This window comes from Schistocerca serialis, chromosome 6, assembly GCF_023864345.2.
Source record: "Schistocerca serialis cubense isolate TAMUIC-IGC-003099 chromosome 6, iqSchSeri2.2, whole genome shotgun sequence".
Classification (NCBI taxonomy): Eukaryota; Metazoa; Arthropoda; class Insecta; order Orthoptera; family Acrididae; genus Schistocerca; species Schistocerca serialis.
Genome location: NC_064643.1, coordinates 305439188 through 305463315, shown reverse-complemented (window position 1 = coordinate 305463315; position 24128 = coordinate 305439188). Strand labels below are relative to the sequence as shown.

Sequence of the window (24128 nt, the reverse complement as noted above, 5' to 3'; positions counted from 1 at the left end):
GTACACCAATAGTTACAATGTTGTCTAAGAAGCATAAATATGAAGAACAGAATGGAGCATTTATGTAGAGAGAAACAGTAATGAAATCAATCTTTTTTTTTTTTCCTTCCTTCTAAGATGACAGAGTTACAGATCATGGCCACTAATATGACTGCATCATGACATTAACCACAGTGGTTTTATTAAAGAGATTCCAGTTGATTTTTAGTTAATGAAAACTTGAAGGTCAGAATGGAGTTATGTCTATGTTTATAAAGGAAGCAGACGTAAGCTGGCCTGATCGTGGGGATAAAACAACTTAGAGATGGCATATTTCTATTATTCTTACTGATTTATACAATAAAGGGTAGAGTAAAGTATCCTCAGTCAGAATGATTTTGGAACACTGCAATATTGTATTAGGCATAGTCTTATTATAGTCAGTATGATTTTACCTTCCTCAGACCTTGGAATGGACTGATCGAGCCAGTAATAGAGGGCCTACTAGGATTCCAAACAACAGCAGAACTTTTCGTTTTTCATATATACCAGTCAATGATGGAGCTAAAAGAAACAAGGGACAGAAAAACACCCTAGATGACTTCAGACTGAACCACAGACACGTTGATTTAACATTTTTTAAAAGCAAATAAGTTCACAGAGATGCAGTTCGTAAATAAGAATACTATATATATTGTGTGTGTGTGTGTGTGTGTGTGTGTGTGTGTGTGTGTGTGTGTGTGAGAGAGAGAGAGAGAGAGAGAGAGAGAGAGAGAGAGAGAGAGAGACCGACAATACTCAACCCACATTAATTCCATTTAATGTTTCAATAATGTTGACTTAAAAGTTTAAAAAATGTGTTGTTAATTGTAACTACTGACTAATAGTTGACATGGTTCTCTTCTAATCGGTTCCACAAGTCTGCAGATCCCAAAGGTAAGCCCCAAACAGTAAGATCTTGACACAAGACCTTCAAATGTCCTTAGCCTTGCTGGCTTTTTAATTCTGTGCCTTTCATGTACTACAAGTCATGTTTTGTTGCTGGAAACTATATCTCTAATAATGATGAGAAATCTATACAAATTTGTAAGAAACTTTGTGGGAATATAATTAATATGTTGAGTCGATGTTAAGATGCAGGGCAACCACGATGACCTTTTGGTGATGGATACTGGAAGCCAACCGACACACTGAAGCTACCTCCAACCTCAGATGCACAGAAGCATCACTGCTGTGGCAGGGTGTGTCACACCTTGGAGCTACACCAGTGTGAAGAGCGAGAGGGCTGCTAGCCTCCGTTCCCTGGATGACATCATCCGGTGAACTGGAAGTTGCCATCTGCAAGAACGGGGCCGGAGCACGAACTTGCAGACTCCCGGATGCGGAACTGTCTGCAGACACTGAACGAGCTGCCTTTGACAGATTGCCAGAGCTGCTAAGCCTCACTACGATGGCACTCTACATGGGGTCCACGAGTTGCGTTTGAGGGACCAGTCAGCCGTGTTCCGGGCCAAGAGCATAGCCGTGGCACGAGTAGGATCGCTATGTCAGTAAGGCTGGGCAACCGGATGCCAATGCTGCGGATTCTAGCATTCACATAGGCACTGACCCATGCATGCTGCCATCGCCAACAAGGCCGGCCATGTACCTTTGATGTAATAAAGTCAGCGATGCAACTGCTTGTGTTTCTCTGCACACTTCGGCACGAGTCATCCCTCTCTCCCACACCATACCTCTTGGCTGTTCTGACATATTACAACCCCTGAGCTTTTGGGGGGGGGGGGGGGGGGTTTGTAACAATGGGAATACAGATAGAGTCACAATAATGGGAATACAAGGCAGGCTACTGAAATGGGGGAATTTGAGACAGGCACTTTAGTTTAACTTGTAATTAATGCTATCATGTCAATATAACTGGGTAGTTTTTCTTCTATATAAACTCCTGTAGTGTGTGGCTGTCTCTTGAGCTCTTTTTAAAACCATTTTTACCCTCACTGTTCCCTTGTACTGCATGCTTTGATCCAATGTAACTACCAGTGTTTCTCCATATTTCAGTGAAGAGACAAGAGTATCTATGTAAAAAACTATAATGTAACAACCGTTTTTGAAAGGCATTGCTGTCATCTTGTGGTCTTCAAAAAACTTTGTTACACAACACGTTCATTGTGATATTGATGATAAAATGTACCACATTATGTGATGGTTTGTTAGAAATAAAACATTTAAAATCAAAAAGCACCTTGTGCACATGGCCATGTCCGTATATGTAGCACTAACAGATGATTGTTAAGTCCTAAAAAACACAAAGTAAAGAAAAATTTACAATACCATATCTATTTTAAGTTAGCTTGACATGTTTAATTCACTGATGAACTAGCTTCGACAGTGTATACAATACCAAAAACAAAAAATTTTTTAAGATCAGAAGATGAAAGCAAAGCCTGTCGAAACTGGTTGTCGAAAATGAATATGTATTTATGCGATCTTGGCTACAGAAAGCTTTTTACCAAGTAAAACAGATTGCTCCTCCTCATTTCTCAACACAGGAAATTTCAAATGAGTATCTATGTGTTGTCTTCATCATTGTTCTTCATATGCATTAACTCATTTTTCTGACCAGTTACATGTTTAAGGAAGTTCTGAATGCATACGTCAAAATTTCAAATGTTTCATGTTCTTCCAGAAAATGTTGACGTTTCTCGCACATGAAGAAATTACGTCACCACTGCAATGAACTTATGACTAACAATCTCTATCTGATAAAAATGAAAAAGATGGAGAAGAAACCATTTAAATAAGTGAATATGAATACATATTCAGATGTGGTCGCCACTTCAAAGTGATAAATCTCCAAAATCATTTGTTACTATTATGAGTAAAGGTGATACGAAACCAGTTAGTCATAGGGGAAGATCCAAAAACAGTAACACCTTTTCTCGTAACCCACACACTTTAGCATAGGCTGCAGCAGCAAAGACTCCTATGGAAATAATCTCCTTATTTTGATGATAAACTGATGGGATGACATTGTTACATACACTAATTCACAGATGAACATCTATGGACGATTTGACACTTCTTGTGATGCACAAGATTCAGAAGATCAATGCCTTTCTGGGTCTTCTGCTATAAGCAACAACTTACAAAGCTTCCCACCTTCATGTGACTGACCTGTGGGCTATGGAAGGGTGTTGTAGGATAGGTTGTGCTGAAAAAAATTGTTAAAGAAAAAATTCAATATATTGCACTGTTTCTAAGTTAATTAGCATTGAAGGCTGTTGTATGCGCAAACTCAAGTGGTCTGCCAGATACAATTAGTGTCAGTTGTTCTCATAATTCACGAGAATGCTCAGCATTTACCACAGGTTCGATCCTTACACTAGCATCCCGTGTCTACTTTTGTATTTCTCTCTCGTTTGGTTTTTAGGAAGCCAAACAAAGAACGCATTTGCCAACACTGTCTCTGGTGAGCCGCTTTAATTTGCACGTGCAACAGCCCGACTGGCTAACTTCAATGCAAATTAACTGTGAAATGGCACAGTGTACCAAAATTTTTTCTGAACAGTTATTTCTCAGCACTACCAAACCTCTAACACCCTTGAAAGCTTTACAGACACTTTCTGACCACCATGTATATGACGCTGATGTATTTACAGTTACTATGCCATACAGGAGATACCAGGTTTTACTTCACTCTGATGAAAATAAAATTAGAGATGAGAGGAAAAAGACTGACAAGGAAACTGCTGTGCTTGACAGTACCTGCCACAGGAGCTCAAACATACATAATAAAGGTTTTTCCATTGCATTGCATTGCTATTCTGAAGACTTCAGCGAGTTTTTCTTTCAATTTTTCCAAAGTGCGGAGATATGAATGACTAGCTATGTTTTTAAGCTTAGGCCAGAAATATTAGCCAAGTACTGATATTACTAACTTTTTTCTTTGACTCAACACTACACCAACTAGTGTACAAGTTTTGATGAAAAACAAACTTGCTGTGGTCCAGCATAGCTGGATTTTTAGATAGAAGAAGTAATATCTCTTGCCAACTATGCTATTTAAAAGTCAACATAACAACAAGAATAAAGTCAAGCAACATATTAAAATATAGTCAGATAAGAAAATTAAAATATAAATCACAGGCTTTTTATATTTTCTTGTGATTAAATGATAACCATCAGTGGTGTTTTTTCCCTTCATATGGTAAATGTGTGTACTCTGAATTGATATAGCCTTTACAAACTGAGCTCTGATAAGTTGCAAGATGTGAATTCCCGAAGAATGTAACTGAGGACTTTTGTTATCTATGCTATCCTAAGAATGAACATAACTATACACCTCGAGATACAAGACAAAAGCCTAGGGACAGAAATTGGTGCCAGCACACAGGATGTGACAAACAGGGTCAGCCTAACAAAAAAAAAAAAAGTGTCACATAAGATGACCTACACATTTTGCAATGGCTAAGAAGAAGGATGAACATTTTATACCACATAACATGTCAAATATTATGTCTCTTGTCTTTAATCCCTTGACTGCTACACATGGCCTTGCTGCATTCTACTGTGAGTGCGGCTTTGTTGTCACCTAAAAACACTACCCGCGCAGACAGATTGTGTTCCAGACGCAGCCTGTGTACTGGTTTTGCCTCATGTTCTGGCGCACCTGTGCTGAATATTCCTGGTGTGCTGGGTGCGACCATTTGTTGCTCTGGTTTTGCGACCCCCGATATAAAATAGAGTTACTCTGACAACTTTAAGTTGTTCACAGTGAAGCTCCTCTAGAAATGAATTATACACAGACAAACAGGTATATCAATACTGTTTCACACCTATGAATTACATTTTTTTGGAGCTTTTAGTAGGATTTTAGAAGCCTATGAAGAAAGTGACATATTGCTTTGGATTTGCCTCAGTAACTCATGCAAAATATCTGCTGTCCTTCAAATATTCATAACTGTGGTAACTCAAGGAAAGGATGAATCTATCTGTGACAATACATTGGTAGTTACTGGAAACCATAGTGATAACTTTTTCACTCCATGTTTGTTGATTCCATTTCATGATATGTCTTCTACAATTTCATGTACAATTTGTTTTGCATACAATAGGAAACTGAACGTTTTGTCGCTCAAGGATATATTACCAAGCTATCTAACATGAAGTGGTGCGATGCGATTACCCTGTACTGCGTGTGTAGCACAGCAGCATTACGTGTGTAGCACAGCAGCATTACGTGTGCAGCACAGCAGCATTACGTGTGTAGCACAGCAGCATTACGTGTGCAGCACAGCAGCATTACGTGTGCAGCACAGCAGCATTACGTGTGCAGCACAGCAGCATTACGTGTGCAGCACAGCAGCATTACGTGTGCAGCACAGCAGCATTACGTGTGCAGCACAGCAGCATTACGTGTGCAGCACAGCAGCATTACGTGTGCAGCACAGCAGCATTACGTGTGCAGCACAGCAGCATTACGTGTGCAGCACAGCAGCATTACGTGTGCAGCACAGCAGCATTACGTGTGCTGACAGCAACACTTGAGCTGACATTATTTGATTTTAAGAAAACTATTCGGTGAAAAATTTGATTCTTCCACACCTTACAGCCCCATATCTCCACTCGGTGAAGGACTGTATTACTTTTTGTTATTTGTCTTAGTTATTGTGCTGCAACTAAGTAAGGAAAGAAAGCATTGCATGAAATGTTAACAGCTTTTCAGAATTAAAACAGACTGCGTAGACTTTGTGTATGGTTCATTTTAGGTCATTTACTGCCATTTATGAAATATAGCTAAAATATCAACATTTTATTTTGAGCAGAGAGTATACATCACTGTTCCTGAGATTTTGGTTTTTATAATTACAGGAGGGTTGCACAGTGCATTCAGTGGTCAGTCCATGTGCAGCGATCATCATCATCATCATCATCATCATGTAATCTTAACACAAATTGTATTTCATAAATGGTTCAAGATATTGAAACAAATGGTGCATATTTTTCTGTATGATTAATACTTTAAAATTTTTTCTACCTATCAAGATATAGAACTAATTATGGTTTTTTTTTCTTTCCTCCTCCTCCTCCTTCTTTTTTTTTTTTGTGGAAAGATGTACTTCTTTTAACAGCATTTAATATCTCATCAAAAGAGAATACTGCAACATCGCGCACAATACTTACAATATTCTATGTGGGCCACTCATTATGTCAAGACATAATCGCTTGGTAACTATGTTTTAATTACTTCAGTTTCCATCAGCACCTGTTTATTTACAACCTTTAGAATGGTTTGTAGCTACATGTAACAGCTAACTAGCCTCGCCACCAACACTACTGAAGTCGTCTCTATATGGAGGCTCCTGATACTCTACTCCAGATTTCATTATCCTGCGATAGCATGTACAAGGTATAATTGCCTGTCACCATCTTCACTATTTCTTCCACTGTAGAACCAATATGGCGTGCCATTTTCTCACTCAAAATAGAAAATGGCTGAACTTCAGGAAGCTACTGTGCACTTTGGGTAGATATGCGGGTACTTCGCCGCTCTATATGGCTGCTAAATGCCTCAACACATTAACATGCCCAGAGCACACACTGACCCAAGCAGCAGCCCACCTTAACACGTCGAGAGCACAAAGGCGATACAGGCGGCAGCAAGTGGCCAATCACAAACATGTCCAGAGCACCTGCTGAAAGGCTCAAAGGCGTATGTAAACACGTCCACAGAACCCAGGGGCAGCAGCAACGGTGCATGTTAACACACCCACAACACTAAATGGGTTGAAGGTTACTGAACTGTCACTTCCAAAAATTAGTTATTTGGAAATCAATCAAAATATTATTCAATTCATTATTATTTTAAAAGGATGCAAAAATATATAATCAAGGTTATTATTTCTTGGAAAGCTATAGTGCTGTTTTATTTTCAGGTCAAATATACCACAATGTGAGTGTTTACGTATCAAAAATCATGCAATTAATTAAGGGTTTATCTAACCTAAGAGGAATGGATAACAAGAAAATTCTAACTGTTGTAATAGTTACTAATAAAATTACTTAGCTGTCTGAATGATATCTTCTGCCACATTGGTTGTCACTGAATGGATTAAAATACCCTTACCTTTTGCTTTGAAAGCAAAATAAAATGATATTTTAATCCATCAAATGGCTGCCAGTGTAGCAGAATGTAATCATTCAATTGATTTGAGGTTATGAGGACACCGCTCCAAGAAAATATTAAAATTAATAAAACGTGAAACATCAAGGAGAAACATGAAGATGATACAGATTGTCATGAAAGTTACGGATGTGAACATTCTGAAGTTGTGGATGACTAATATAAAAATAAATGTAGCTTTAAAGTTCGAACAATTTTTTCCTTGGATTAACCCTTTCCTTCCACTCACTTGCATTTTCCAAGAAAACTACTGAAGATATACTTTCAAATATGGTACAAATAAAGATCTGATCTTAGTATCTAATTAAATGGAAGTGATTTTTAAAAATTTGAAAAAATAAGAGGTAGAGGAGAAAGAAAAGGCTATTCACTTCCAAATATTCAAAACGTTTAAACAGTCTGGCAGATTAAAACTGTATGCTGTACTGGGACTCAAACCTGGACACTGCCTTTCACAGGCACATGCTCCGTCAAGTAAGCTAATCAAGCACACCTTACCCATCACAGTTTGTTTACCTTCTGCCAGTAACTTTCCCTATCTTCCCAACTTCATAAGAGAGCTAGTTCTGTAAAATGTGCAGAAGAATTTCTGTTTAGTTTGGTAGATGGTAGACAGAACAAAGGTACTGCTAGAAGTAAAGTTCTAACGACAAGTTGTGAGTAGAGATCAGAGATGAGCTCTGAATACTTGCTTTAAACTCATCAGTGGCTCCTATGACATCTCCTTAGAACTCTCTGTACACTCAGAGACTCTTCTCTTTAATCTCCACTGCTGTCCAGTCAACTGAAAATTTTGTCACTTGAGTCTGTTGTCAGGTACAAGTGGACTACACCAGTGTACAAAGGAGAGCAAGTACATGAGTTTATAAGTCTATAAACATAACCGTGGTTTGGTAGCATTGCCACTACATATGCAATCTTTGGGCATGGACAATGACTGGAAGCTAGCAATCAGTACCCATACAAAATTTTTTCAAGACTACTGTAAATCTCTATTCAGTGAATATCTAGCAGTTAAGTTGATACACACATGCAATTTATTTGCCACACACATTTTCGACATGTTATGAGAGTCTACTACAGAAGTACCTGAACTAGGACAACTATGAAGTGTATTCTCCAACTGGTGATTAATTATTCATGAGCTTCAAAAAAGGTAGCAAAAATAAATAAGCTACACAACTGACTATTAGTCCATAAATGCATGCATGTTTCTATGTCCAAAAACAATCACAAATAGTGCACTCTTCGACTGCAGGGACATAACAGTGACAAGAGCAAATGTTTTCTCACATGTGGAGGTGAAAAACAAAATACAACCCTTCTGTTTCTATTGAATGAACTTCGTTATGTTTTAAGCCACAAATAGCTCTGCTTCAGCACACTTCACTATGAGCGAAAGTGTGTGCCAGTGGAGGAAGTGACTGCAGTGCCACTGTTCTCACGCTCTTCATACTCTCAGAACTACAACACGTAGGAAGGAAGGTAATATAGCACTGACATAACAGCAGCACCTTGATTTCTAGTGTTTGCAATCCGCAACATAAGACTCGGTCTCTACATTTCTAATCTCTAGTTGCGAGTCATGGCTAGCTGGCTCAGTCAGTAGATATGCTTGTGAAAGTTATAGGTTTTTGGTTTGAATCCCAGTCCAACAAACTGTTTTAACCTGCCACAGAAGTTTCAAACTGGGAGTGTATTCAACTGAAGAGTGAAAATTCATTTGCAAACATTCATACCACATAGTTTTGGCCCAAAAATGCTTTAAATAATAACTGAAAATGGTGTTGGCTTTGTAGGAGATAGTACTCATACACTTCTGAAAGTGCTGGAAGAGTACTTCTATGAGAATGATTTACAAAGACCAATTCTAATTTTTTCATGATAGAAATCAGAGAATTTAGCAATAGATAAAAGTTAAGTATTCAAAATAATGCTGCTACAAAAAATTAATTTTTTTTCTTTTTCTTAAAGTTTAGATCATGTAGCTAAATAGCTTTGCAATGAAAATACATTACTAGTTTCCACAGAATAAGGAAGAAATAACATTACCTGCAAACCACCTGCCATGTAACGAGTTCACTGCTGCCACAGCTGTGCTGATTGAGGGGCACTTTACATAGACATTTCCTTGTAATGATGCTTTGTCTACATAAACATGCAAGACACCACCATGTTTGTTACACTCTTCTATCACATCATCCCTAATTTCGATATCCCAATTTGGATTGGTTTCCCTGAAAAGGTTAAAATATTAAAAATTTAATTCTACTACAACAATTTTTTTAATATAAATTTATGCTGGCTGATGCGTTTGTAAGTATGGGTGCTAGAAATATTTTTTTCATGCTATATGCCCAATTTGCATTTCTGATTGTAAATTTAAAAGAATGATAACACCAGAAATGAAGTTTTAATGAAAACCAGAAAATGACATTACAAAATTTTATTATACTGAAGTCCCCTGTTCAAGTGTCAAGATCCACTTACACCTGTGCACCTAGCAAATACAGTAGTCCCATGTGAGTGTGCTTGTCCCACAAACTAGTAGATGCACACATTTAGGTGGATGCCTCTTTCTTGACATTTGCATGTAAATGTAGAGAGAAGCACACATGTTACTTCAAAGATCAAGCTGCAGCTGCAGGGTAAATATATCTTTGTGGCTGGCCAATAGGCAGTGTGTTTATCACAGCCAGTTAAGTGTCCTGGTGATGTGCACCACGAGACTGCAGCATAAATGCGCCCTCTAAAGGCAGGCTGACAAGCACCTAACATTACGTATAAGGCTTACTGCAAGGAACAAAACACTTGCCAGATACTTACAGCAAACACGTCAAGAATATGCAAGTATACGTATTTTCATGAAGGTTTATTCCATCTTTGCAATTAAATGAAAGGCAGTGTTTCTTTTTGGCCATACACTTTTCACTTCTTATTTGTGAAGCGTCTTTAGTGCTTGTAACACAAGTTCGTTTTATTTACGTAATAAATAAGGACTGAAAAAATTCATATTTTGCAATAAATACAAAATAAATGAGAATTTTGCCTCAAAATGCAGAAACATGAAATCACGCAACACACACTATTTCATAGAAAACTGTATCCACATGGAATATTTTACCAGAGAGAGACTGAAACAGCTTTATTTTCCACACATAAATACAGTAAAATGTAACCAATTTCCAGTTACTGGTATTGCATGTCATCTGGCAAAGCCCAATTTTAAAAAATTATGTGCATAATAACCTATTTGCAAAATAATAAGTGTACGAAACAGTGATGTATCAATGGTCTGATGCCAGGCCAACTGTGAGCAGTTGAATTGTCTATTTAAGATACATCCACATAATGTAACAGAATACTCAGCAGTGGGACCTAGCATTTGGTAACAAAGAAACATGTACGATTGTTTGTCAGCTAACCCTCGAAAGATGGTAGATAGCGAACACTTAACACAGAAAATTAGGTGGCGGACATTTTGAAATGTGGTTGCGCCGAATGCTGCTACAGGTCAGGCAGAACTACTTCATTAACAATACTCTGCTATCTGCAAAAAGCAATTCCACAGGGTGGTAGGTGTTCCCAACTGCTGTGTGTTGGGCATTACCTGGTCCAGCATGGATTTCATTCACAACCCGTTACACAACATCAGAAGATATCTGCGATACCCATGACAATGTGTCAGTTCTGCTGTAGGCTGCTGCCCCATAAGGAGGAGCAGGAGCAGGAGCAGGAGGAGGTGGTGCTTGTTAACCTGCAAACCTGCACCACTCCTCTCCCCTCTGGTGATCAACAATTCTAGTTTGTTTATACTCCGGGCCATCTGCCACTATAGCCTATAGTGCCCGCGCTCTGTGCTATAGTGAGAAACTAAATATGTAATGTTTTTCAACTACGCTGAAATTTTTCCCCTACCATTAAAATAGAGTTACCGTATGTTTGGTCCTATTTCTATGCTGAATGCCCACGAAAGACCAAAATTAATAGTCAGCAGATTTTGAAATTTGGCAGGGGGAAAATGCTGCTGCTTTTCAACAGAACAATCACTTTTGAAAGCTTAAATATGGCCAAAGAAAACAAAGGCTGTTACAGAAGAAAAAGATGTTAAAGTTTTTCCAAAAGCAAACGTTCCAGTCTAAATGTTCCCAATCAACACTTTTTAACACTCAATTTCAATGAAATAAGGCTTTGTTTGTCTTCACTCGTGTACCATGACAACCTTTTACATTTGAACATCTAATCACTTACAAACAAAAAAATAGATGCGAATTTTGCCAAAAATAGATGCTACATTTTCTGGTGAATGTGTTATATAGTAGTTAGAAATATGCTAATGTATTAAGTTTCCTTTTGTTTTGTCGGGTTGGAAACAACTCTCGCAGCACTGGTTTCGTGAGGTTTTTTTTTAACACCTCACTTCCATTATTCACTGTGTCTGTTTATAGTGTGCAGTGTTGCCAGTAGGTTTATCCTTCATCTTTGTGTCATGTGTATGTATGGTTTGATATCTGCTCATTTGTGTGTGTGTGTGTGTGTGTGTGTGTGTGTGGGAGTGGGGGGGGGGCACAAGAGAATGAGTTTTTTTACATCTGTTTGTTATTGTTTTAGTAGCTAAGAGGCTGGTGAGTTATTACTTATATTGACTTGTTCATTAATTACTACCTTGTTCATTGCAAGGGCTCTTTGTTCATCAAAGTTTTCCCATAATGTTAGGGTGTCACCTTCATAATCTCTGATTGATGTTATTGAATTTAAAATATGTTACAATGAAGGACTAAGTAAAGAAGACATTTTTTTGTTTTCTCCACAAAAAAAAAAAGTCCTGCTCCAAGATATAGGTCTCCAAAGGTGACACTGCGAACACCATTTTGAAGATGTGAATTTCAGAAAAAAATTTAAAATGCTGTGTCTCTGGAGCAGTTCTAGCTATTTTGTTGGTTTGTTTTATTTGAAAGCTGATTACCTTCCGATTACAAAGAAATCCTCCATTTGGACTTACCTGTCAAAGTTCTTTTACTATAGCATTCTGAACTTTTTATAATTTATGTAATTTTTTTTTTTTTTAAATGCCAATCCATAAAATCTTTATTTTTTTCTGTTGATTAATACCATACAGTTGTACATTCCCTGAAAAGGAGAGCTTCCACTTTTAAGTTGGACAGGTTTGATTTTAGAATTTTTTAAGCGTAATGTATGTCTTCACTGAAGTTGTTTCTTACTAATTTCTTTGTTACAATGTTTATTTCTATTGTCTTGGTTGCAGTTATTTCTCATCACTTTCCTTGTTACAGTTATTTCTTTTCACTTTCATTGATGTAGATATTTCTTATACTTTGTTGAAGGTTCTTGTCAGTTTCTTTGTCGTGGTTGTTCATTGCAGGTTGCTGTATTGTAGTGTTCAGTGCTACTTTGTTTACTGAAGAGGCTTCTAAGAAATTTGAGACCGTCTAGTGAGTTCTGCATTTCATGCGGAATTTGCCAGTCGATACAGTTGCAGTGTGTTTTGTGAAAAGGACTGTTTGAGATGTCATCTGACTGGGGCCACAGGAGAGTTAAGTGTGCTGACTATTTGCATATCCATAAAAGAGTGATACATAAGACACACACACACACACACACACACACACACACACACACACACACACACACATTTGTTCAGGTTGGGAATAAGTGTTCTCATTTGAAGACTGTTTCAAAGTGAAGATGTTTCCAGTAACGACTTTTTGTGTTACAAATGTTTTGACAGAATAACAACAAGGTGAACAAGATGAAGCCTCCCATGGTGTAGATGATGCAGATTTTGCATCAATAGAAGAGGAATTGAATACCCTGAGTCATTCAACTACAGAGGTAGGTGTTAGTCCTGTTAAGAAACTGTGGTCAGTAAAGTCGAGTTATAAGCTCTATGCATCAAAGTGCAGATAAATTACTAAAGCTATGGATAGTACACTACAGCAAAACTGACCACTCTTCAAAGTAGAAATTCCATCTTCAGAAGAAAATGAACCAAAGCACTCTTGCACTTCTTGTCAGGAATTTTTCACAATATCAATTCAGCCATTGAATACTGTGCATCCTACAGTGAAAATGTTTAAGTTTCAGCTATTATACCAGAGACATTAAAAAACTTTGAACCATGTTCCATCAGTATCAAAGTACATAGTAGACAAATCAAGAAGTGTGAGATCTGTAAAAGGAGTCTTTGCAAGACCAGATTCCTATTATGGTCATCCTGTAGAAGCAGCTCAAGTTCAAACAGTGCAGTCATTATATCTGGCAGATAGATGGGACTGTTCCCGCCAGAGTGCCACAAAGAAAAAAAAAAAACAATAACTGTAACAGTTGAAGGTCAAAAAGTTGTTTAAGTGAAGAGGTACATGATACATAGTATTAAAAAAACTTTTGCAATTTATACGAACAACTATACAACTTCACAAGATCAAAACTTTATGCGCTACGACGTAAGTGGGTAGTTCCACACCAACCTAGAGATGTCCGTTTATGTGTGTACTGCACAAATTTTGAACTTTGTGTGGAAACTTTGAAGAACTTACTGGAGCACGTGACATATGACACCTTGGTTGGGCATGCAAAGTCTCTGTGATTTAAAGCGAGAAATTTGTTTATTTCAAGAATCTGGTGACTGGACTGGAAAGGGAGGACTGTCTTTACAGACGCTTGGCCTAGAAGACGTAGCAGATAACTCTGCAGAAATTACGCATGTGACATGGGATGAAAGTAAACTAATTAAGAAAACTGTTGTCTTTGACAGTTTCATTGATGAGCTTGGTAAATGGTCAGTGAACGCACCAGCATCTGAAGAAATTTTCAACAACACATTGCAGAAATGAAAGGATGTGTACAGGCTGAAGAACTATGTTTAGTGCTTCACTGTGATTTTGCTGAGAAGACTGTAACTGTCCCACAAGAAGTACAATGGTATCATTGGAGTAATGACCAGGTTTCAGTTTTTACATGAGTGACACATTTTCACAACAATACCACAAGTGTTGCAGTTGTAAGTGATGCTTTGCTATCAACGTGCAAAATTCTTCAACTGCAAACAGGGGCAGAGAAGATAATTATTTGTGATGGAGCTCCTAGTCATTTAAAAATCATTACCAGCTGTTTGAAATGAGTAAGTCACTTGTGCCAGCTGATTGGGTATACAGTGCTACTGGTCACAGGAAGGGGCCTTGTGATAGTTTAGGAGGCTGAAGCACTATGCTACAAAACAATCTTTCCAAACCAAATACAGCTGCGATTCAAAATGCTGAGGATTTTACGAGAGTCGTTAAATCTTAAGACATCCACAGCCCTCATTCTTTTGTCCAAAGACAAAATCGAAGAATTCAGTGAGCAGAAAAAAGAAGAATGGTCCAAACAAACTACTCCTGTGAAAAGAATTCAGAAGACATTTTTGGACTCAAAGTGATGTCGAACTCATATTGCACGCACTTTAAAGAGTAAGAAAGAAGAAATCTCGTTTGTTCGGCCAACACCTCAGAAACAGCAGGATAATATTCACATTCACAACCTGAGAAGGGGGATGTTAGTGGCACATGTGTATGACCTCCACTGGTGGATTTTTTCAGATTATAGACCCCCAGTTAAGAGTTAAACAAAATTGTAGTGAACTTTATGCTATCACATGGGCCAGATGCTGGATATATGTTTCCTGCTGAAGGACAGCAACAACGCCATCAGTACTCACTTCCTGTTTATAGTGTTTTGAAGATGGCAAGTGCTCCAGTTCCTATTGGTTCAACAGGAAGCCATTACTCTATATCAAAGGAAGATACTGAAGCAGCGGAACACATTTTTAGTTCATTGACTGGCTAATTTCAGTACAAAACAGAGTGCACAGAAGTTGTATAAATTGAAACCTTGTAAGTCTTTGGATCTTTCACATACATTTTGAAAAGATTTAAAATTCTTGAAAAATGAGTCTCTTACTCATCTTTCAAAATTAAAATTATGTTAAATAAGGCTACGTTTTGATTTTTAATGAGCCTGTTATGTGATAATGTGGGAATAAAACAGGTTTTAAGCATGGCAAAAATTTCAATTGTTTATACATGTTCAACCTAAAAGTGAAAGCTCTCCTTTTCAGGGAACGTAGAACCATACGGTACTAATCAACAGAGAGGGAAATAAATAAAAGAAAATTTAAAAACAAATCAAAATTTTATGGATTGGCATTTCTGGAATAAAAAAAATCCATAAATTAGATAAAAGTTCAGAATTCTATAGTAAAATAACTGACAAGTCCCAACAGAGGATTTGTTTGTAATCATAAAGCAATTAGATTTTAAAATAAAAAATGTCCTAACAAAATATCTAGAACTGTTACTGAGATACAGCATTTTAAATTTTTTCCCAAAATTTGCATCTTCAAAATGCCATGCGCAATGTCGTCTTTGGAGGGCTGTATCTAAGAGGAAAAATTTTTCTGGAGGAAACCAAAAAATACGTGTTCCTTACATAGGCCTTCATTTTAACATATGCTAAATTCAATAACATCCGAGACTATGAAGGTAAGATTTTTCCAAGCCTGCCTGAACTGATATGGACTATGCCCACATCTGAAATCATAACAAACACCAAATTACTGTTTAACCTCATAAAATCTATCCTGCAAAAGTTGTTTCTAAACTGATAAAACAAGATGATAAGAGGAAACATAATGTAGTAACACATTTGTAGCTACAATATGACACATTTATGTAAACATAAAGCTAACATGTATTACAGAGCACTCAAGATGCTTCACAAATAGAAGAAGCAAAGTGTGAACGGCCCACAATACAAACTGCCTTTCATTTAGCTGCAAAGACTGAATACACCTTCATGAATTTTGAAGCAACTAAGGATGGACAGAAAACATATACTGAATCTTAGCAGTAAGGCATAATAAAACAAAGCATCAAAAGGAGAAAACTGCAGACAAGCACATGACTGTTGCATGTGCCTCCCTACCTGAGAGACTACAGAGGCTGCAAACTGGCCCATGCACACAAATCACAGGCATGCATGACTGCTCTGATGCATGTGCCTCCTTAGCTCTTTGTGCATCATCATCATCATCATCATCATCATTATCATCATCATCCACATAGTGTGCAGAGATGTAAACACACCTTTAAGCAGGGAGGGAGGGAGGGAGGGAGGGAGGAGGCAGGAATTAACACAAGGTTCATGTTACAAGTGAATACTTGTTAATACTTACGTAGACGGGTCAAACATGTTTGCCAACATAAAGCACTGTGTGGCAATTGGGGGTGTCGTTTGCTGCATTGGGAGAGCTCCAGCAGAATTTAAGTTTAATGCTGTTGCTGCAGCCTGAGGAATCTGCATTCCTGTACCTGCATAGAAAATACATTAATTCCACTGTTTAATGTACATACAGTATTTAATATACTACTACTACAAAAACAAATCAGCAATTATTCCACATTGTGTGTTCATAATGAGTATTAGCAGTCTACTCTTAAACTGCAAAAACCCATGTTCATGGTACAATGGGGACACGATAACAGTTCAGCACAAACATACTCAAACAATAATAAAATATCAATTCAAAAACAATATTTAATAACAAACTAACAACTAACTTTTTGGCAACAGTATCAACATGATACAACTTTAGCGAATTTGTACCTTCTGCTAACTTGCACATCAGCTGCAATCTGCCAGTCGCACCAAGATCAATTCCTGTCCTGTCTAATTCATCACTGTCCAATATCGACGTACCCTGAGCAGAATCTGATCTCTCAGTTACATTTCCCACCTTCATAGGACGGCCAGCCAATTCAAATCCATTCAGCTGCTCTAGTGCTTTCTTGGCATCTTCAGCATTGTGAAACTGAAATAATCAAAGTAATTTGCATATGTGTGAGAGAGAGAGAGAGAGAGAGAGAGAGAGAGGGGGGGGGGGCTTTCTGGAGAAAAAAAACCCAATTTCAGAGCATTTTTTGTCTGGTTTCTCTAACATGCTACAGAAACAGATGTTGGGCATATCCATAAAAGTTAAAAAAGCCAAACAAAATATCAAACCGCACAAGAATATGCTAAGTGGTTGTAGCCATCTTGTTTCACAACATTATTTCAAATCAAAGTACTGTATACTCAAGACATAATACCTTTGGAGGATAAAACAACACTGAGTAGTTTTAATTTATTTAATATACACCACCTTTGTCATATAGATGAAAATGTTATGGCAGAAACTGCTTCTATAATAGCTCACAGATTTCTACAATTGTGTGTGCCTTCTGTGACCAATTTGGAAAGATAATGTATGTAAGTAGGCATTTGCAAAATAAAAAGGGCACCTATGCTTGAGCACAATGGCATATCCATGTGCTCCTATGTTACACTCTTATCCCATGGCAAACAGTGCATGGCTGAATGGTCCCTGTAAGAAACATTGTGTGTTGCAACAGAGGACTGTCATGTGATTTAACTTCTTAGAATGAAGAAATGCACGTGTCTGTCTACTACCTAAAGCTAGTATAATGGGAAATTGCTCACACTAGAACGTGGCAGTTTGAAGTGTGGGGATTTCGAACTGCGACTGTGTAAGACACTGGTGGAGGTTGTTCTTGAACTATCTCATTAACAATGTGGCCAACCTCATCAAGCAATTGGATTGAAGAGATTAATCATGTTGCATCAAGGGATTCAATTAAGACTCTCCAGACACCCCAAGTGACGAGCGATCCATGCGGCAATTCTATTTTCACGTAAACGCAGAAAACTAGTGTATGCTGGCTGACCTGAAAGAGGGAGTTAGGCTTTCTCCCTACACCACTCGTCACTTAATGGGTGTTTGAAGTTCTCATACGCTTATTTTCACTGACATCTATTGCACTGTACTGCCCGCATTGTGGCAAGCATGATGAGTGTCTGGGGAGCTGTTGTCATTTATATTTCCACTCTCACCTTGTCAGTTCTACACGTAGCACTGTATGGGTCGCACAGCTCACAAAATGGTTCTGCGATAAGCTAACCCATGCTTATACACTAAAGATTCAAAATCAATGTTCTGCAAATTTTGTAATTGTCAACTGGATAGGGAAAGAAAGATATCCGTGGATCGCTCCATTCATTGGTGACAAAATGCTGCTCTTTTCCAACAGAGACAATCATTTTCTGAAAGCTTCAATGGAGCAGAAGGAAGAAAACAGGCAAACACTGTTTCACAAAAAAATATAGAATTATTTGCAAAAACAAATATTCCACTCAAGAAGCTCGTATTACAGTAAATAAAAACTATTTATTTTCTATCTCCATAACTGATTTTTTAATTATTTTTCTTCTACAATGAATTTAGTTTTCAGGCACATAGTGTGGCAAACAGTTACAAATATTACATTTCTTTTAATAAAAAAAGAACACACTACAACATCAAACAGTTGTTGCACCAGAAATGGATGCCACGTTAGGCAACAATAGTTGCTAAATTTGTCAAAAATAGCAGCTAAATTTTAAGGTCCTTGTCAATTACATAAATGGGCAGAACCAAATAAAGCAACCTAGACCACCCTGGCAGAAAGCCCAAGAGCAGGACGAGAAGGTGTGTTTATCAAGTTACGGTTCTTCACAGCACACCTGCTTTTACCTCAGCAACATTAAGACAAAGCTGTCATCACCTCTAAGGTTGTCTTTAACACCACAGTGCTTTACTTAGGTACGATCCTATTTGAGACTGAACACCTTTGAATTCCCCCACCAATGTAACTGTCTGAAACAGCTGGTTTTAGAGAGACATAGTTTGATGTGGACACCACAATTCAATTATTTCACTTATGTAAAAAGAATTAACAAGTTGGTGTGAAAACAGACTATATAGCACCAGATAAATCAATGAAATTCTTCCTAAAAGGGAAGAAACTTACAAATTTGGAAGCAATGATACATCAGTCAAGTCAAAATTATTAGGTCAAAATGAGTGATTAGGTGGGTTTTTGGTCAATTGACAGTCAGTATACTAGCTCTTGTTCTAAAATCATCTCTGCCCTTTTGCTAGATACATTTATTCTTAGAAATATTAAAGCCTTGTAGCAGTATTCGTAATGCTGGTACAAGGATAACAGCTGCTATGACGGCAACCTGAATATGGTTCTAATTATTTAAAACAATAATCAAATTTTGGATTAAAGACTTTTCAACAGGCTGTTATGAAGTTCAAATAAAGAGCAAATTTGTGACAGTGAATGTGTCATGCTGATCACAATGTTTAGCTAACTTATTAATACCATTAGCTCACTGGACCAAAAATAGTCATTACAAGCATCATTTACTAATCATGTAATTTCACCCCTGAACTTTGTGATCGCCTAGATCCAATTATGAAGTGGACCTACAATGTTGTGCAGGTTCATTCCATACAGGTTAATCCAATTGCTGAGGTTTTGCTCACACTATTCCACCAAATGGCAAGGATGTTGATATTGGCATTTTGCTCACTGTTCCAACATGTCCTGCAGATTTCTATTGCAAGTCGATCTAGATATAGTAGGGTGTGGGAGTGTTCAGAAAAGTAGTTACATATTCTTCCGTCCCACTGAACTTTGCTGCTGTAGTCTTGAAAAATAGGGGTTTGCAATAGCCATTGCATGGTGACCATCTCCAAATGTTCACTGCACATTTTCCCATCACGTTCTCTCGAAAACTGGTTGGAATGGACTTTCATTCACTGCCTGCAATAATTTCAATATGGTGTGAAAGTATTTTTTATTCACAAACTGTGAAACGTGTTCAGTCTCTCTGTCAGGACCAACTTCCAACAAGAATTATGACAATGTTTGGTCACCACGTTTATTACAACACTGTTTGTAGACATGCTGTAAGTCCACTATGAAACACAAATGAATTCAGCAACTTCACACACCATATGGCCAACGGCACAGCCAAACATGATTAGACACTCTGACATGTCCTTGCATTTATCCATGTTTACAGACCATGTCTGCTTGAAACATGTATGTCTCACGAACACTACTGACATGCTCACTGAGGCTGTGCGTGCATGGTTGAGCAAGCGACTATCGCTTAACGATTCATATATGTGTGTACACTGGGGTAACTAATTTTTTGTCTGGAAAGCTAACAATAATGATAAAACTGATACCATGCAATGAGAAAAAATTTTTACCAATTCTATAATTAGAGAGTTTATTATTTTATGAATACTGCGTATAGAATCTGAATGTTTTTTTTTTCCATGATGTCTCAACAAATAGGCAATACAATATGTAAGTCTTTATTTATTTAATATCCTACCACCATCTTAAAATACACATTAGTCAGCAGTAATAGACTTTAAATTGAAGCAAACACCTCTTTACATAATGGAAAATACTATTAATTCAGTCAATTTGTACACATTTACACAGCTCATTAAACTTCAAACAATCTTAACTTTTAGTTTGAAAATGTATGCAGTGAACTATACACACCGTCAGGAAGCCATAGCCCTTCGACCTTCCTGTCTCTGGGTCTATGATCAACTGGATATTGTCAATCTTTCCAAAAGGTTCAAAAATACCGCGCAGCATATCTTCTGTAATATTAAAGTGCAGAGACCCCACATAAAGTCTCATTGGGCCACTGTTTCCTTTAGGCACAACCATATTTGGCATTGTATTGCCTGCCCTGTTTTTCTCAGCCTGAGTGTGCTGAACTATAATGGGAATACCAAGCAGCTTTTGTCCTGACAAACCAAGTGCCTAGAGAGAAACACAGTTTATCAAAGTTGCATTACTACACAAATTCCACAGTCTGAACATTTCAGCCGATGTACATAAATGCAAGACAACGTTTAAATAATACATACCAAAGGGACAGATTCAGGATCCCTGAATTCAACATAAGCTATGCCTTTAAAACGGCGAGTTTTGTTGCAAGTGATAAGCCTGACGTCTCTAACCTAGAAATGAGGAAAGTAACTGTAAGTTCTACAGATTATGAACAAAAAATAGCATTTTTCACCATTTAGTGTTTTAACTACTTCATTTAACAAGTCAAAAATATACAAATGTTAGTTCAATATAATGTGCATGAGATACAACAAACTCTCTCACACAGACAAATCACAGAACTTCATTTTCTTTAGCATATTATTTCCCCCCAAACACCACTGCAAATGTATGCTTGGGTCTACAAATATGCGTACACACACACACACACACACACACACACACACACACACACACACACTTTTTTATAGCTAAATTCAGTTATGATTTATACATACATTTTCATGTGCATTCACACTTTTCACATCTTTGGCTGGAGAGGTGAAAGCTGTAACTAACCTGTGATACAATCAGGCTCTTTTCTCCTGCGTGGAATGTCCGAAACTCAATTTTTCTCATCCATTTCACAGCTGTTCTCAGCTCAAAGCCACACTATTGTTTGTAATCTATGGTTCACAAACAGGAGTTCTATTTTAATAAGCTTTGCAGTTAACATAGTATAGTATTTTACTGGTTTTTACTTTGTGACCCCCATAACCCCCGCAACACAAAGAAGGAATGTCTAAATTAACAAATAAAACCTTCACTTCACCTTAATGAACGTTAACAGCCCCCATTTCATAGATTTAGTGGGAACTATCATTGTAAATACAAAATTTCCACTAGAATATGCCAAACTAACTCTGTACTGTGTATCATAAAAAAACAAAAAATTAAACATCATTTGCCACAAAGCATAAAACAGCCAATATTTTGTTTCTTCAATGGCCACGAGAATGGTACAAATACTCAAAATTATGAATATACTGAAATTACACAAACTTTTCTCAAAAGAATCTAATTTTTCCATTCGTTAGCAGTAGAGCCAGTAGTTGGATTGTCTCCAAGATCTAAAAATCATGTTTTAGATTGGGAGCATTTCTTCCAAAATGTTCTTTGAACATGAATCGTGCACTGACTAAAATTTTCAAGCCGCCACTGCCTCTCTCCTCCTGTCTTAAGAGTCTTTAGGTAGAACAATGCCTATGGCCCAAGAACTGAAAATCTTACGCAACCCCTTTTCCAATGTTCACATTGGAGGAACGTGAGTCAACATTTCAAAACAGATGGCTCACATTTCACTGCCATTCAAACTTCATTAATATTACAAAATAAAGTTTTTGCAAAACAAAGTGTCACTAGCAAAACAAGTAACCTCAAACAGTGAGTGACATTTCTAATAACACATGAAATCTTTGGAACACAACCTACCTGTCATTCACTTCATAATTTTTCATGGCTTTGAATTTCTTTGGTTTTCCCCTTTTCTGGTCTAACACTTAAGTCCTCTAACCGCCTTCCTGTTAGCTGCCCCCCCCCTCCCCCCCAGTATTTGTTAACTATAACTTACTCCACATCTGATTAACTACCATGGTCTCCTTTTATACTGCCATCTTCAGACCTAAAAGCTTCCTGTCTCTACTATTTTACTCATAGATAATATCTAGTACAAAACCAATCACTTTCCATCATTCGACTGCTATTGTTCATTCTTCGTAATTAAGTTTGCATGTTATGTAGATAAAATACAGCATTTTCTGTTGCATAATTCTTGCATTTTTATCTGTGCGTATCTCAAATATCCCCCTTTTTTTTCAATTTAAACATTGCTAAGAATTTTCCTTAGTCCTCACCTTTGGAAAACAATTTTGTGTGTCTTCAATGCTCAGGACAATAATTTATAAACAACACAACGGATTGTTTCAAAGTGATGTGTGTGTGATGATTATTATTATTATACATTCTTACTTTTCCAACAGATGAGAAAAATTCTTCCAGGTCTCTTGCTCTGATTCTCTGTGACAACTGCATGCAAAAGACAGTCCGTGCATCACGTTCTTCAGGAGCAAGATCATCAGTGGCACCCCTGTTAAGAAAAAATATATCTATTTACTGAAAATTCAAGTAACATTTTAGTTATTAATTAATTAGAAATGGTTCAAATGGCTCTGAGCACTATGGGACTTAACATCTTAACATCTAAGGTCATCAGTCCCCTAGAATTAGAACTACTTAAACCTAACTAACCTAAGGACATCACACAGATCCATGCCCAAGGCAGGATTCGAACCTGCGATAGTAGCAGCAGCACGGTTCTGGACTGAAGTGCCTAGAACCACTCGGCCACAGCAGTCTGCCACCCCCCCCCCCCTTATACCCCTCCCCAGAGCAACAGGGGCTGAAATCTGATTACCAATGTCGGTTTGTACCACCATGAATTGTGTAGACAATCATATAAGTTACGTAAAAATCTTGTTGTTAGTCCACTGGAAACACACATTATATAAAATGAAAATGTCAGTTATATTCTATACCAAAATCAGTTCGTATCGTGTGAGATATCTATAAGCAGGTTTAGCAGCAATAACTATAAACAGAGCAGACAGTAACATGAGGAAATAATACCTTATCAAATACTGTACTTTTCATTTCTATTAATCTCAAAGAGGAAACTACATCCAGGGTGTCTACATGGACAAGGAAAAATAATTCCCGGATTTTTCCCAGATTTCCCGGTTGAAAATACACTTTCTCCCGGATGAAAAAACACTTTTTCCGTGTTAAGTGAAAGTATACTTTTTCTCGGCACTTATCAATCCTTTTATGGTTTATGGTTTTATACACCGGCGTAGAATTTCCCGGCACTTTAGAAAATGAAACTCAGGGGCAAAAACACATTTTGGAAAGATCTTTGATGTGCAGCAACATACACACTGCATATTTTCGTGTTACGAAGGTATAAATTTGAATTCCACCAAACACCGCATGTTACTTTCCGAAGCATTAAAATCGAGATTGCAACGCGCTTTTGTAAGCCAGTCACAGCTCATGTGACCTGATCTCGCCAGCTGATGACAGCATTTGACACGTGATGCAGTCAGCCAATAGCAAGATCACTCTTAAGTAGCGCGAACACACAAATAACAAAAATTAATGGCTTAAAT

The 24128-nt window shown here is 37.5% G+C and overlaps 1 protein-coding gene across 7 annotated transcripts in view; it reads right to left on the bottom strand.

Annotated features, from left to right (window-relative positions):
• The window catches only part of LOC126484514 (RNA-binding protein 39), a 79415-nt gene that overhangs the window by 15454 nt on the left and 39833 nt on the right, over window positions 1-24128 (bottom strand). For all 7 annotated transcript variants that reach the window (XM_050108054.1, XM_050108056.1, XM_050108057.1 and 4 more), the window contains 6 exons: window positions 22933-23050; window positions 21003-21095; window positions 20626-20895; window positions 16823-17027; window positions 16392-16527; window positions 9212-9396 (listed from right to left, as the gene is read on the bottom strand). In XM_050108054.1, coding sequence (XP_049964011.1) covers window positions 9212-9396; window positions 16392-16527; window positions 16823-17027; window positions 20626-20895; window positions 21003-21095; window positions 22933-23050 — 1007 coding nt within the window. The remainder of the gene's footprint in view (window positions 1-9211; window positions 9397-16391; window positions 16528-16822; window positions 17028-20625; window positions 20896-21002; window positions 21096-22932; window positions 23051-24128) is intronic.